The following is a 16,182-nucleotide window of genomic DNA, read 5'->3' as shown; positions in this document are numbered from 1 at the left end:
TCACAATTTTGTTTTTAGTCCTTATAAAATAAAATCACACTTTTTAGTCCCTATAAAATTTTCCATCAGCATATTTAGTCCCTATAAAATTTTTCCATCAGCATTTTGGTCCTTGTCAAAAAATTCCATCAACATTTTTGGTCCCTAAAATGCTTAAGGGAAATGTCACAGAGACTGAAAAGTGTGATTTTATTTTGTAGGGACTAAAAACAAAACTGTAAATATTTATAGGGACTAAAAACTTAATTAACCCTATAATAAATAATAAATTGTTAATTAAAAGAAAAAAGGAAACCACAAGTAAAAAATATAGACTACTCATCTCTAATTTAATTTCTAATTTAGTTAATTAATGGATAACTCACAGCACACAACAACCCATTCAGTCGTTCCACTTCCTCATCTCCATTTACATATTAATTGAAAAATCCTACTATTCAATTTAGACTTAGTTTCTCGTGTTTTGTCAAAAAGAAAAAGAGAAAAAAAATACCTTCTCACATTCATATATTTTGATTTTTGTTTTTAGGAAGAAAGAAAAAACATAAATATTCCCAATGGAATCACCTTCACCGCAATACCTTTCTCCATCTACACAAACTCACCATTGGATTGGAACAACTGAGTTTGAATCTGATAAAAAAACTAGGCAGGAGACAAGGTCATAGTGAGAATAACATTCAAAAATTGCTTCTCTTCCCTCTTCTTCGCATGAGCGAAGAAAGAAAAAATAGATGGGACCCATAGTACTTGTATCTGTCACCCTAATTTCTATTTGCACCAAACCAGAGAAAAACCATTCTTCTCTCCTTATTCTCTCTACTCTATTTCTCTCTTTCCTATTTCATACCTACCAAACAGAGAATTAGTGTTTCATGTTTTTGCAGTATTAAACCTTAAAAAAAAAAGTTTTTGCAGTATTAAAAAATGAAACGACAAAGTAGTGAAGTCGTTTAATCAACTTCCACTGACTAGACATTCTAACAAAGGACCGTGTGCTTGCTGCTCACATCTCCGCGCGAACTCAAACTGAAACCCAATTCCACCGATCGCAGCTCATCATGGACAGCAAAAACGTCGTCGTTTGCGACAACGGAACCGGAGTACCTCTCTCTCTCTCTCTCTCTCTCTCTCTCTTCATTTCATTTTCATTTCAGAATCAAACTACATTTCAATGGATCCAATAAATCACTAATCTCAAATTAGCATAAAACTTTATACATTTCATTAATTGTGTCTTCCAATTCGATATTTAAGTTTCTGTTTCGTCTACTTCTAATACCGTTGTTTGGATTATTGAATTTATTTATTTTTTGTTTCTATTCAAAAATTCAGTATGTGAAGTGTGGTTTTGCCGGGGAGAACTTCCCAACTTCTGTTTTTCCTTGTGTGGTGGGGAGACCAATGCTCCGATACGAAGAATCGCTTACCGAGCAAGAGCTAAAGGTATTATGCCAAACATGACTTTGAAGATTTTTAAATTATGATATTGTATGTACTTTGTTTGATTTTTATTTATTTTTTGTTCGAACCTCGGATCATGCATATATTGTGCATTGTCCTTACCAACTAAGCTAAGCTCACGGGGACGTACTTTGTTTGATCTATGAGATCAAATGTGGTTGTTGTTAATTTGTTAATTGTTATTAGATCACTAGAGCCGGATGAAGACCTAGACAAACTATCTGAGAAATTATTAGTAAAGGTTTGGAAATTAATGAGTTGGACCAAAATATGGTTTATGATAGAACATTATCAAGTAATTTGATTCATGTAACCGACTCCACTTAGTGGGAAAAGCTATGAAGCAGGGACACGAACACCGGACACAACACAAACACTAACACACCGACACTGCTAAGTATTTGAGAAAATCACATAATTCAGTGTGTCGGACACCAGGACACGCCTTATCCGAGGAGTGTCCGTGCTTCTCAGGGGAAAAGGCTAGGTTGTTGTTGTTTGTATTATTATATGATTATCATATGTAAATTTTTTAATTAGTAGTGATTCTCCATTCTTAGTTGTTCAGAGTCGCACGTTAATTAGAGATATGACTGAGCTTTTACGTGCGTTTGATTCGCAAAACATTAAGTTCTGGAAAAAAGTACATGACAAGACAAAACTGTACCAGAGAGAGATGATATTTTCTATGTTGGAAAATAAAAAAGGTATTTTTGATAGTTTGTACCCTAGACAGAATTCCTATTTCTGTGCAGTCCCATCATGACTAGTTTCTAAATCAAACATGGCACAAAAAATGTTGTCTGTTCCTCTGTTTTTTAGCAAATCAAACGCACTCTGAGACTTGAGGTTTGCCTTGGCCGTGTTGAGTTCTCAGAACCCACTCACCTAAACTTTTGTTTACCGAAAAAAAAAGAGGTATGTCCAAGGTAGTGTTTATAAATTAGTTTTGTGGGATGAGTTAGACACTAAGAGGTTATTCTAGATTTATTATTGGGTCAAGATATCTGTTATTTCTCCCGCATTTCAAATGTCGGTTTTATGGGGTTTGCTTAAATCTCAATGCCAAATTCTAAGATAGTGTTGTTAAATAGCAGCTATAGTGTAGCGGCATTTGGACAAACTGCTATTGTTCAGCGATACACTATTAAGTACAAAATGTTGTCAAGTAGCTGCTATAGTGGCACTATAGCACTATTACTTGGCGTAATTTTAACAATCCTCTATTTTCTACTATTGACAAGAAATCTAGTTGATATTAGAGTCTATTTTAGATATGTTATTGGTCCAAATTTTTTCCATATGCATTTAGTGTTGTTAAAGGCCGTGGCTTTTTTTTGACAAACACCAAGACAGTTTGTGTAGGAATGCTCTTCATCAGCCGTATTGGTGTGACAAGAATGGTGGATTTTTGGGCTTCCACCATCGACAACACTGCCTGCATTTGGCCGTTCTCTAAATGTCCGGTCGTGGGCTTCAGAATGTATCCCCGTTATTCCACCCACATTAGTCCACAATTTAGAATTTCTGATGTCCATTTCTGAAAATAAGGGTGTGTTAAAAGTCACATATGTGACTGTTGTTGTTATCATGATTATCATGTGTTTTTAAATTATGATTTGTACTTTGTCTGATTTATGAGATGACACGTGGTTGTTGTTATTATTATGATTATCATATATGTTTTTAGTGATTCTCCATGCCTAGTTGTTGAGAGCCAAAAGTTGATTGGAGACACGACTAAGGTAGTGCTTATAAACCAGTTTTGTGGGATGAGTTAGACCGTAAGCCCAAATTCTAAAATGATAGTAAAGCTTATTCCGTATTTGTAATTGGGCTGAGATCTTTGTTATTTGTCCGCACTTCAAATGTCAGCTTTGTGGGGTTTAGTTAAATCCTAATCCCTAATTCTAGCTTACTTCAGATTTGTTATCGGGTCAAGATTTTTCGATCTGCATTTGTTCATGCTCTAAATGTTTCGTCATGGACGTGAGAGAGTGTATCCTTGTTACTCCACCCATATTAATCCACACTTTAGAATTCAGACATCCATTTCTGAATCTAAGCGGGTGTGTTGAGAGTTCCACACCAACTAGAGATATGTCCCATATAGTGTTTATAATGCTTGGGCAGTCTTCATCTTACAAGGCAGTTTTGTTGGATTGAGTCAGCCCAAGTCTAGTTATCATAATAATTTATATCCACTTTAATTTCCTGCTTTCAAAATGTTGCTTAGGTCTTCACGAGATTTATTTATTTAATTTTGAAAAGTTATGTTCCATTTTAGGATATTGTTGTTGGCGAAGGATGTGCAGACCTGCGGCATCAGCTTGATATATCTTATCCTGTGAACAATGGAATCGTTCAAAACTGGGATGACATGTGTCATGTGTGGGATCATGCATTTTACAATGAATTAAAAGTAACCTTCTGTTAGTCCTTTTTTTTTTTCTTTCTTTCTCTCTCTCTCATTGTTCTTTCAACTGTGACTATTTGATTTTGTACCTAACTCTGGTACATGCTTTTCCTTGGCAGATTAACCCTCAAGACTGTAAGATTCTACTCACTGATCCACCTCTTAACCCCTCAAAGAATCGCGAAAAAATGGTTTGCGTACCAAACATGTGCTCCCTTTTGCTAATTCTTAGTTGTTTTAAATACTATTGTTTACATGATTTGACCTTGTAGGTTGAGACAATGTTTGAGAAGTACAATTTTGCTGGAGTGTTTATCCAAATCCAAGCTGTTCTAACATTATATGCCCAAGGTGCTTATAGAGATGAGTGAAGGTTGATGTTTTTATTTTATTTTTATCTCATCCTAATTAGAGTTTACACCCATACTTACTGTTACTCATTCTTGGAAACAACTAACTCTAATTATTAACATATAGGTATTTATAAACCTTGGATATTTTATAATGTATTATAATTTTATTTTTGAGACCATATGTGGATACATCATATATCCTAATTTGCTATGCTTTGAAATAGGCTTTATTCACGCTTCCTTTATTATTAGGTCTCTTGGGAAACTTATATTTCCTTTATCTGTGCATTCATAACATTTCTTTGGTTGTCTCAGGTTTGCTGACTGGATTAGTTATTGACTCGGGCGATGGTGTCACTCATGTGGTAATTAATTAACATCTATGCTTCTTAATTATAATTCTGGTCACTACAATGGTGCTATTGCTAGGTCCTATCTCTTATATTTTTATATAACTACGTTGTCATGCTCTACAAACATTTGACAATTTCATAAATATTCTAAATAATATTGTATGTTAATCTTAAGAAATACTGGCCGACACAGAAATACAATATGTGCTGAGAAATTATATTGCAAAGTTGGTTATGGAGGAGTTGGATGGATGGATTAAAGCCTGTTGGGCGTCATCTAGTAAAACAGCCTATATGAGTTGGATGGATTAAAACCTGTTGCAAATCATTTCTAGATGAGTTGGATGTAACTTCGGACGGATCCCAAGTTGGATATGGATGAGTTGTTTTTCTAAACCTGTTGGGTGTCATGATGACACTGTCATCTGGTACACAGAAGGTATTCATACTACAACCACAAAGGGGGAAGCACCATGTGTAGGCCTAGAAAAACAAGATATTTTAGTTAGTTGACTCACACAAAGAAGACCTTTTTACTTACTCACACAACTCTGGATGTTATTGCAGTTAGTTCTTTCAGTTCAGTGCATGAAAATTGTCATCAGTTTGTTTAGCATTGTTCATAACTTCATTTTTATGGATTGCTTATTTTTTAATCATTAATATTTAATATACAATTTATAATGTCATTGTAGATGAATGTATGCATGTGTCCTCGTGAGCTTAGCTCAGTTGGTATGGACAATGCATAAAATATGCAAGGTCCAGGGTTCAAGCCCCGGCCACCACCAAAAAAAAAAAAAGATGAATGCATGCATGTGTCACTGTATCATATCATAACATATCCTTAACGGCTCCATGAAGTTTGGAGATATGCAAATCTGATATTTTGTAGATAATTTAAATCAATTCTTTAAAAGAAAAGTATTACTTTTCTGCATTGCTTTTGGTTGAACCAAATTTGAAATGGTGAAATGTTGTGATTCATCATTTCTATTTGTTGAAGCACAATTTATGAATATGGTATACTGACTGACAATCCGTTCACCAAATATATACTTGGTGCACAAGCATTATATAGATCCATGTTTTAAGGAAGCGACATGTGGCTAATAAGTTTAGTATCATGACAAATATTATTTAAAGTATTCATTCAGAAAATGTTAGTAATGAAAGTTTTGAACTTTGATCCAGGTTCCAGTTGTTGATGGCTATTCATTCCCTCATCTGACAAAACGAATGAATGTAGCTGGCCGACATATAACTTCCTATCTTGTTGATTTGCTTTCTAGGAGGGGGTGAGGGCTATTTTCTTATCGTTTCAGTTGTAATATCAGTATTATGTAAAGCTGACCCTTTTTATGCTTCAACTCTAACCAGAACACAATTTTCTTTCCTCAAGATATGCAGTGAATAAGAATTCTGATTTTGAGACTGTAAGGGAAATCAAAGAGAAGCTGTGCTATATAAGGTTGGAAACAAATCTCAATTCAAATATTGGTTTTGTGTGGTCTATAATGTGTTCTCAATAGCTCATCTATTTTCTTGCAGTTATGACTACAAGAGGGAATATCAGTTGGGGCTTGAGACCACAATCCTTGTTAAGAACTATACTGTAAGTTGATATCCTGAATTTCCATAACTCTGTACATGACCAGTTCTGCGTAAATGATTATTGATTTTAGTTGGAAATTCTGGTGGCTCAAGTTAATATGTTAATATTTGCCTAGCAAGTTTCTTTTCATATGCTTCTCAAAGCTTTTCTGTAACCAATTCATTGTTTTTGTGCCTTAATGCATGTCTGTAATATGTTGTATGCTTAGTATTTTTATTATTATCATTTTTATTGTTATGGTGAATTATTTTTTTAGTTCCCTAACTTAAGGTAACTGCCGATTTTAGTCGCTAAACTTTCAAAAGTAGTGTTACATCCTTCGATTTTTGAAATATGTTACAATTGGTTCTCATTGATATATTTTTGTCCCTACAATATAATTTTTTTTTTTTGGGTTTCAGACCCTGTAATATTTGATTTTCAATTAATCATTGTAAAATGAATATTGCATGGACTAAATTGGAAAAAGAAATTTATTAGAGGGACTAAGATAAAACAACTGGAACCAATTGTAGCACATTTCAAAACATTCGGTTGAAAAAGACACTTTTTAAACTTTAGGGATTAAAACTGTAATTACCCCAAATGAATGGAGGACTATTATTATTATTGTTGATATTATTATTATTATCCACTTCCATAGGTTTTTTTTTTTTTTGAATGGTCGCTTCCATAGGGTTCATGTATGTCGCAAGGTGGCTGTCATTCATATACTGTTTATGTTGATGATATCACTAACGGATTTGCACTCTCTAAATCAGCTTCCAGATGGAAGGGTTATTAAAGTGGGCACCGAAAGGTTCCAGGCCCCTGAAGCTCTTTTCACCCCGGTAGGTACTTGGTGTTCATTTCACTCCTGTTTTCTCTAAATCAGCTTTTCAAACCTATCAGAATGATTATAGTATAGAATGATTATGGTGAATTATCTTTTTTCAAACTAAACTTTTTAATTTTATTTTTTATGGTGTGCCATTGTTATTGTAGAAAAAATATAGCATGTATAATTTTCTGGCTTATGATTGCTTGGCGTTTTCCCCCGTTTTTGCAGGAACTTATAGATGTTGAAGGTGATGGAATGGCTGACATGGTATTTCGCTGCATTCAAGAAATGGATATTGACAACCGGATGATGGTATGATGCTCCATTTTAAATCTATATACTTCAATCTCATTATCTCAAGACATGGTATTTCACTTTGGACCATAATTTTCTTGAAAACTATTTTCTTGCTGCCTCAGTTTACCCTTTTTCACCTACTCGACCAAATAAATCCTGAAGCCGTGTTAGTTGTTGTATTTATAAAATGACCCCACCTGCTTTTAGATATTTGTAATGGTTTATGAATAATTACACTTTCATCTGCCGAATGAGTATCATTATATATAGTAGTCCTTAAATGGAAGAACTTACACTTGTGATTAAAACCACATCAGCTCTCGAGTATATAACTTGCTTACAACATTCCCCCTTCCTCTTCTACTGTATTTTGAAAATTTCATACAATTTATTCCACATTATGTCGGATCTTTTCTATTGCAGCTTTATCAACACATAGTTTTAAGTGGAGGGAGCACCATGTATCCTGGATTACCAAGCCGGTAATTGTTTATTTCTCCTTTACATTAGCTCTAATTGCCCTTAATTTTTTGTGTTCCTCAGTTTTTTAATATCATCAATATATGTGTTCACCGAACATGTATTGCATGACTCTGACCTCATTCATCAGTTTAATTTTCAGCTAAATCCATGGTTATGATATTTTAATTCTATATAGTAACAAGTTAAATGGCATGCATTGTCGGTGTAAATTAGTTTTACACTGACATCCAATAAGAACTCACTTCACTACTTTGCCACCTTCAAAATACATGCACAAAAGTGGGATGATGGGGCAAAACAACGGACTCTCATTATTGTTAGTGTAGAATTGGTTACACTGATAGTGCATGTCTTTTAAACTCACAGTAATAGTTAATGCTACATATTTGTGATCACCTATTGTCCAGTACTTAACATGCTCACTGTACCTCCATATTTTTCTTTGGCCAAAAGTGCCTTCTAAAACTCTATTACATGTTGGTTATTTGAAAACTAATGACTGCAGATTCCCTTTCATCTCAGCTAAATGATAAGTTTTTCTATACATATTGCAAGCAAGGTTAACTACCTAAGCATATACTACATCCGTCCCAAATTATAAGTCACTTTGGCAATTTCACACATATTAAGAAATGTAGTTAGTTTTGTATGGAAAAGAGAAAATGAGTTATTTTACAAAATTATCCTTCATTATTTGTATGGGAAAGAGAAATTAGAAGAATAGGAAGAAGAGAGTAATAAATAGCAAAGGGTATGATAAGAAAATAAACAATGTTTCATTGGTATCGTAAAGTGACTTAATAAACAATTTATCACGGAGGGAGTACCATTTTTTTAATATATTTTTATCCGTTGGACATGGTGTCTGGCTCTTCTAAAATTGTTACGGTTTTCTGTCTGTTTCCAAAATAAAGTTGGTCAGTCTGTTTTCTTTCTCTGCCCCCCATTTTCAGATTGGAAAAAGAAATACATGATCGTTATCTGGATGTTGTTTTGAAAGGCAACAAAGATGGATTGAAGGTAACCACTGTTCTTTTCCCTCTTTTTTCTGCATGTGTATCTGATAGAAACTGTTATCCATTGAAAGAATTTACGTAACAAAAACAGGTTTATTGATGAATTCTCTGGAGAAACTGTCTCAAACAGAGAATGATTACAAACAGTAACACACTATTACAGAGTGAAAACAATAGAAACTAAACTGGATAAACAGTAACACTGTTACCGAATGAAAATAATTGAAACTGAACTTGACAAACAGGACAAGGTTTCCTACCAAGTCGTTGAGAGCTCCTTGCTTCTCTCCCACCTAAATAATCACTAATAACACATGCACAATTGGCAAACATAATTAATCAATATAAAACGTCAGTTTTGGTAGTATCCTATGTCTATTGTTGACAATATTATTTTTCTTTATATATTTTATCATTTATTGAAAACAACTTATCAAGTGCTTATCTATTATGCCCTTATTGTATATTGTGTAATTGTTTAAGTCTTGTTTTATAGTCATTGAGAGAATGAGGGAAAATCTAAAATAAGCTTAATGTTCCTTTTAACTTGTTAACATTTTTCTTGTTATTGGTTATCAGAAATTACGATTGAGAATTGAGGATCCACCACGTAGGAAACACATGGTGTACCTTGGTGGCGCTGTGCTTGCAGGAATAATGAAGGTTTGAGTTAAATGCTGATTTTCCCTTTGTTGCTATCTATAGCTTATATTTTAGTAGCTTTGGATGTTATTGGATTTGACTCATCTAATGCGCAAGACTAAAACCGTTGTTAAAAAAAGTTGTTGGTTTAGATTTTAGCTACTTAGTGTGTGTTTGGTTTCCCGTTTGCAACACACAAAATCACGTTTGCACGTTTTTTGGATGCATTTTTGCATTGATTTTCAGAAGCTCCAAATACTAGCTTCTATGCTAACGTGGTTTTTTACCGTGATTTCCATCAAACTTCGTTTTGCAAACGTTGTGCCAAATAGATACTTAATAGTTTATGATATATCCGCATGTAATTACTCTCTAAACCACATTATTCACTTTAGAGTATTCAAATAATTTGGGTCTTTCCTAGTTTGAAAACAAGTGTCATCCAAGAAAATTTGTCTTTGCTGGTTAAAACACAGGATGCACCGGAGTTTTGGATTAACAGGGAAGATTATCTAGAAGAAGGAATTGCTTGCCTGAGTAGGTGTGGCCAAGCTTGACTTATCGAGTTCCAGTAATCACACTGAAAATAAGAGATTATTTTGTGAACACAATCACATCAGAGGTTGAGTGATGAATACTCAAAGCTATTGAAAGTTTGAATCTGCCTTCACCAGCTTGCATTAAACACTGTTGGCCTTGTATAGCTGAAGGCTAGTTGTGTAGTCTTGTTTCTTGATAGATGTGACAAAAGAATTCTTGTATCTTTCTACAAAAATTGTTGTAACTTTGTTAGCGAATAAAAAAATTTCATGTATGTCCATGTTACTTTGTAGAGAGTTTGTACTTACACTAAAGTTAATGGATTACACAATCCATTTGTTGAAAATATTGTTGCTTTGTTACTTTTTCTAAAATATGAGCCAAAACAAGTGTGAGGTAATACAAGGTTAGTTTAGCAAATCTTGTTTATCTAACTATAGTTGAGTACAACCTTGAATGAAGTTTCGTTGGGTTAATTAGCTGTCTTTTGCTAATGAGCAGTGTCAATTATATACCTAACCAAGTTACTTTGTATGGTGTAAAATATCTTATCTGTTACACAACGAATATTACTATTTTAAAATGAGAACCAATAAAAGGAAAAATGTATACAAGCTGGTATTCAAATATAACTCTCCAATGTGGAACTCCCAATTGAGAGGGATTTTGAAATTTGAAAACATCAGAGTTTTAACCTATACACATGATAAATGTTAAATTATTCTCATTGGTTGCTTTAAGATTGAAAGCTATTTTAGGTTAAAATTTTGTTGTTTATTTATTTTTTATTTTTTTGAGTAAATTTTTTTTGTTGTTTATTGAAGGGTTAATTATGTTTCTAGTCCCTATAAAATAACGACCTTGTAAGTTTAGTCCTTACTTAATTTTAATAGCATTTTTAGTCCTTAATTTTGTTTTTTTGCCCTGAGTATTAGTCCCTACTCAATTCAAATTTGTTTAATTTATGCTTAAACTCTTAAATTTTTGAACAATTTTTTGCAGACATATTTAGAACATTACTAAAAGTTCCTCCGCAAAAAATTATCGCAAAATTTGATTTCTACATCCAGATTTTATTACTTTTTATCTTTAACTTTTGTCGTTTTAAAAAATTCATATTTAATTCATTTCATATCTGAAAATTCTAAATTTTAGTAAACGAACCTTTCATAGTGTTCTAATCTTGTCTCAAAAAAATCGTTCAAAAATTTAAGAGTTTAAGGATAATTAATCAAACTTTGTTTTAGCAGGGACTAAAATTATAAGTAATTTTTTTTTTATAGGGACTAAAAATGCTATTAAAATTAAGTAAGGACTAAACTTACAAGGTCGCTATTTTATAGGGACTAGAAACATAATTAACCCTTTATTGAATGGCTGGTTATTAGGTGCATGGTTTAAAACTTGACACATGTAATTTTTTTGCCTTTAAGAGTGATCTTCATTTGTGTAGTATTATGAATTATGTATTATGATTTGTGTAGTATTATGATTATGATGATATGATATGATTATGATTATGATGTAATTTTTTTTCCCCTTAAGAGTGAGTTTCATTTGTGTAGTATTATGATATGATTATGATTCTAGGGATTATTATGCAGTAGGCAAACTAATTTAGGCTTACATACAGTACAAAGGGACGTGACTTTCTTCTTCAACAAACAGCAAATTCACCTTTTCAATAATATTTGAATACATGTAATTTTTTATAGAAGAATTGACAAAACATGAAGGCAAGAGGCATTATCTTGAATGAAGTACGTAGAGACATTTTTATTTATTTTTTATTTGACAATCGTTTCCAAATAACCTGATTAGTGTACAACTTATGGAACCAAACTTAATAAATTCAATACATTATTATTAGTTTATATTGTAGAATAAAAGTTATAATCAAATTTTATATTAATGCCTCAACTTTTAAAATACTAATCAACATAAAACATTCACTAATTTTGTCAAAAAAATAAAAATAAAACATTCACTAAACAATATAAATGAATTCGTTACTCAATCATGCAACTTTTCCTAACACTGCCAATAATAGTAGTGATGCAAGGAAGGAAGAGTTCTTATTTGTTGTCATCATCCATGAAGTGACAACTATTTATTTGATTTGATTTTTCCTTTGTTTCAATGAAGTAACAACTCTTGAAGAATATTAGGTTATCAAATGTTATGGTTACCAACCTCACCAAACAAGGCCATTTACACATATATGTTCTTGACTGAGTCTTCTTCTTTTGTCTATGGTCTCTTTACTAGTGGCCTAACCTCACCCATACATAATCCAAGTGTTCCCAAAGGGTAAGCAAGCCAAAAATAAAATTTCAACGAAAATCAATCACTCAAGCAATACTATTATTATTATTTTTTTGGGTGGTAGCAGAGGTTTAAACCCCGAAACTTGCATATATTATGTATTGTTCTTACCAACTGAGCTAAACTCACGAGAACAATACTATTATTATTTTAAATAAAGAAAAACTCACACTCAAATTACGAAAAAGAAAAGTATTGTGGAATTAAACATGCATCTCAACATATCAAACGTCCATATAACTTTTTACGATATGACCTGCACTTAAGACACACACATCAATATTATAAGAGTTGAATATGATATAAAACCAGTGAAATTTTTAGGTCATAATTTAATTGGTTCAATTAATTCAACTTCAACTTGAACGATAATTAGTAAATAAATAAAGGTATTAATAATTTAATTTGATTTATTTTAAAAAAAAACTCATTGAAGCTAATGTGATTCAATCCAGTTCTAAAGGACTACGATCCAACTTTGATTGAACCGATTACTCTAGTCCATTATGAAATGGATTACAATCTTCTCAATTGTGATTTTTTTTTGAGGGTTATGTGTATGATTTCACCGTTAAAATGCATTGGACTTTATCGTTAATAAAAATTATAAGTGTGGTCAATGTATTTTAATGGTGAAACCATCCACATAATTCTCTCGAGTTTTTTCTTTCGCAATTGAGATGATCCAAATATGTTCTTAAAACATTGTAATTGAATAAACTATTAATTTATTCCCAAAAACATCACTTGTAATCCAAGTATACCTTTTTCAAAAACTCCACGTTTTGTAGATTAAACCGTTGTCCAAAAAACAACTAACTCTCACCTCTTCACATTATATATTTTCTAACATATCTTTTATTTAAACACCTAAGATAGTACCATTCCATATCATACAATATATAACAACTACTCTTAAAGAGACATAGTCACATTTCCCATATCATATTTGTGTGAAGCAATTCAGGTATGATAATAAGAAACACATACACATGCATTCCATGTGACATTTTCAACATTGCATACACACACACACTATCCTTAATCTTCAAACATAACATTTTTTTCTAATGTTTATTTTTTGTTTGTTTGTAAAACAGGTGAATTAATCAAGAAGTGTTTGAGATGGAAAATTCTAATTATCAAAATGGCTTCAAACAAATTAATGTAAACCTAACAAGTGAACCAACACTTGTTCCACCATCTGAAGAAACAAAGAAAGGAATGTATTTCCTATCAAACCTTGATCAAAACATTGCTGTGATTGTAAGAACTGTTTATTGCTTCAAAAATGAAGAGAAGGGAAATGAGAATGCTTGTGAAGTGATTAAGGATGCATTGAAGAATGTTCTTGTTCATTATTACCCTCTTGCTGGTAGATTAAGTATAAGCTCAGAGGGTAAACTGATTGTGGATTGTACTGGAGAAGGTGCTCTTTTTGTTGAGGCTGAAGCTAATTGTTCAATGGAAGAAATTGGTGATATTACAAAACCTGATCCAAGGACTCTTGGTATGTTGGTTTATGATATTCCTGATGCTAAGCATATTCTTCAGATGCCTCCTTTGGTTGCTCAGGTATGTTTTGTGACTAGTCTTTTTTTGTAGTTGGATTTTTGGATTTGTTAGTTACTTGCTATGAAACACGGACACAAACATGGACACCGGACACGACACGGATAATAATTTCAGAAAATGACATGATTCAATGTATTCATAGGTGTCGTGTCGGTGTCCGGGACACCTCAAATATGAGGAGCGTCCGTGCTTCAGAGGTTACTTTTAATTTGGGTCCCTAAACTTTTAAATAATTTGGAATTTGGTTTCTAAATTTAGAGACTCAAATACAAAGTATTTAAAAGTTTAGAAGAGACATAATTATAAATGATTTAGAAGTTTAGAGACTTGTTTAATTTTTTTAGTTAAGGGATCTAATCAAGTGTATCTTTGATGAGCGGCGAGTTTGACTTTGTTGAAACTCTAAAGTATAGTTTTTGTCAAGTGTGATTATGACAATTTACTGTCAATCCAAACATGTACTAAATATTTTTGACAAATTCAGAAATTCAATTACAAACTTTTTAAATTCGTAGACCTATTTAAAATTTCTCAAATAGTTTTGCGACATAAATAATTAAACCTTTATTTTTTGTCACTGAAGTTCATGACCAAATGTCTAAGTTTAAAAGTATATAGACTAGATATATGTTAAGTATAGAGATTGTCACATCTAGCATTTCTCAAGCACTTGTAGGAATTTATGTATGATAAACATAAGGTAGTCATTTTGAATGTCTCACAAGCATCATAAAAGGTTCAATCATATAGCAACTCATCATTTTTCAAATACTTGTGATTTTGTGATATGATGCCGTTTCTATGTCAATAATCAAACAAGTCATAGTTAAAGTTTTATGTCACAGTCGCATCGCAATATTTTATATCGTGGAGAATTTTTTGAAATATAGTTGATGCGGCCACAACTACAGTTGGAACATGATCACTGAGTAAATTTTTACATTTCAGCTGACCAAGTTCAAATGTGGAGGTTTTTCTCTTGGACTATGCATGAATCACTGTATGTTTGATGGAATTGGAGCTATGGAGTTTGTAAACTCATGGGGAGAAGTAGCAAGAGGTTTACCACTTTCTGTGCCTCCTGTTCTCGATCGAAGCATACTAAAGGTCCGCAATCCCCCGAAGATAGAGCATTTGCACCAAGAATTTGCTGACATTGAAGACAAATCCAACACTAGTACCTTATATGAAGATGAAATGGTGTATCGATCATTCTGTTTCGATCCCGAGAAACTAAAAGAATTGAAGAAAAAAGCTTTAGAAGATGAAGGTGGTGTTCTTGAATCTTGCACAACATTTGAAGTGCTTTCAGCATTTGTTTGGATAGCTAGAACAAAAGCACTGAAAATGTTGCCAGAACAAGAAACAAAGCTTCTTTTTGCTGTTGATGGAAGGGCTAAATTTGAACCAAAACTTCCAAAAGGGTATTTTGGGAATGGAATTATACTAACAAATGCTGTTTGTAAAGCAGGTGAAATTACGAACAAGCCCTTTTCGTATACGGTGAAGGTTATTCAAGATGCAATCAAGATGGTCACTGATAGTTACATGAGATCGGCTATCGATTATTTTGAGGTAACAAGAGCTAGGCCATCTTTGGCTTGTACACTTTTGATCACTACTTGGTCTAGGCTTCCGTTTCATACCACCGATTTCGGTTGGGGAGAACCGGTTTTGTCTGGACCGGTTTCCTTGCCGGAGAAGGAAGTGATTTTGTTCCTTTCACATGGTCAAGAGAGGAGAAGCATTAATGTGCTTCTTGGTTTGCCTGCTCCTGTCATGAAGATCTTCCAAGATTTGATGAAGATATAGGATTCTATTATTATGTTTCATATGGTTGTGTTATTTTTTATTATATGGTTCTGTTGTCATTTCTTGAAAGAGAAATGAGTGATGTTTATGAATTTATTGGTAGTAAGCAATAACTATGGTCTTCTTTATATTGTTGATTGTTGATGAAATTAGTTTATATGGAAATACATTCTATAGTCATTTGTTTTTCTCTTTAATGGTATGATTTTTGGGAATAAGATTATGATAATTTAGAATTTCATCGGAGGGTAACTAAAACTTGGCTAATAATTGTTTTAAGCAGAGATGAACTCTACTATTTCTGACTGATTTGACCATTACTAATACAACATCTAGTCACTATTATAAGAAAAAAATTCACTTTTTAGATTCATTAAATAAATGATGCATGTGATCATTGTAATAGACCACATACATCATTTATCCAATGTACCTAAAAAATAGACTTTTGCTTATAATTGTGACCTGAGG

The 16,182-nt window shown here is 32.7% G+C and overlaps 2 protein-coding genes across 3 annotated transcripts; both read left to right on the top strand.

Annotated features, from left to right (window-relative positions):
• Positions 1-990: 990 nt before the first annotated feature.
• Positions 991-10,373, top strand: LOC146905276 (actin-related protein 2). 2 transcript variants are annotated; one of them, XM_085727732.1, is made up of 15 exons: positions 991-1,103; positions 1,336-1,446; positions 3,752-3,886; positions 4,000-4,071; positions 4,153-4,231; positions 4,549-4,598; positions 5,781-5,884; positions 5,989-6,057; positions 6,138-6,201; positions 6,963-7,031; positions 7,250-7,333; positions 7,742-7,800; positions 8,755-8,821; positions 9,397-9,480; positions 9,936-10,373. In XM_085727732.1, exons 1-15 carry the CDS (start codon positions 1,062-1,064, stop codon positions 10,014-10,016), a joined length of 1,170 nt encoding a protein of 389 aa, XP_085583858.1. In that variant the 5' UTR covers positions 991-1,061; the 3' UTR covers positions 10,017-10,373. The 2 variants fall into 2 exon arrangements, with proteins under 2 accessions (XP_085583858.1, XP_085583859.1); XM_085727733.1 differs by having other exon boundaries at positions 3,736-3,886.
• Positions 10,374-13,214: 2,841 nt separating this feature from the next.
• On the top strand, positions 13,215-15,839 carry LOC146905275 (omega-hydroxypalmitate O-feruloyl transferase-like). The gene is made up of 3 exons (XM_085727731.1): positions 13,215-13,291; positions 13,425-13,899; positions 14,848-15,839. The coding sequence occupies exons 2-3, from the start codon at positions 13,450-13,452 to the stop codon at positions 15,709-15,711; spliced, it is 1,314 nt and encodes a 437-aa protein (XP_085583857.1). The 5' UTR covers positions 13,215-13,291; positions 13,425-13,449; the 3' UTR covers positions 15,712-15,839.
• Positions 15,840-16,182: the final 343 nt, after the last annotated feature.

Source organism: Medicago sativa, chromosome 7, assembly GCF_051527215.1.
Source record: "Medicago sativa cultivar Bolivia chromosome 7, Bolivia_mono, whole genome shotgun sequence".
Lineage (NCBI taxonomy): Eukaryota > Viridiplantae > Streptophyta > Magnoliopsida > Fabales > Fabaceae > Medicago > Medicago sativa.
The sequence above is the reverse complement of the archived record's forward strand: the minus strand, read 5'-3'. Positions and strand labels throughout refer to the sequence as shown.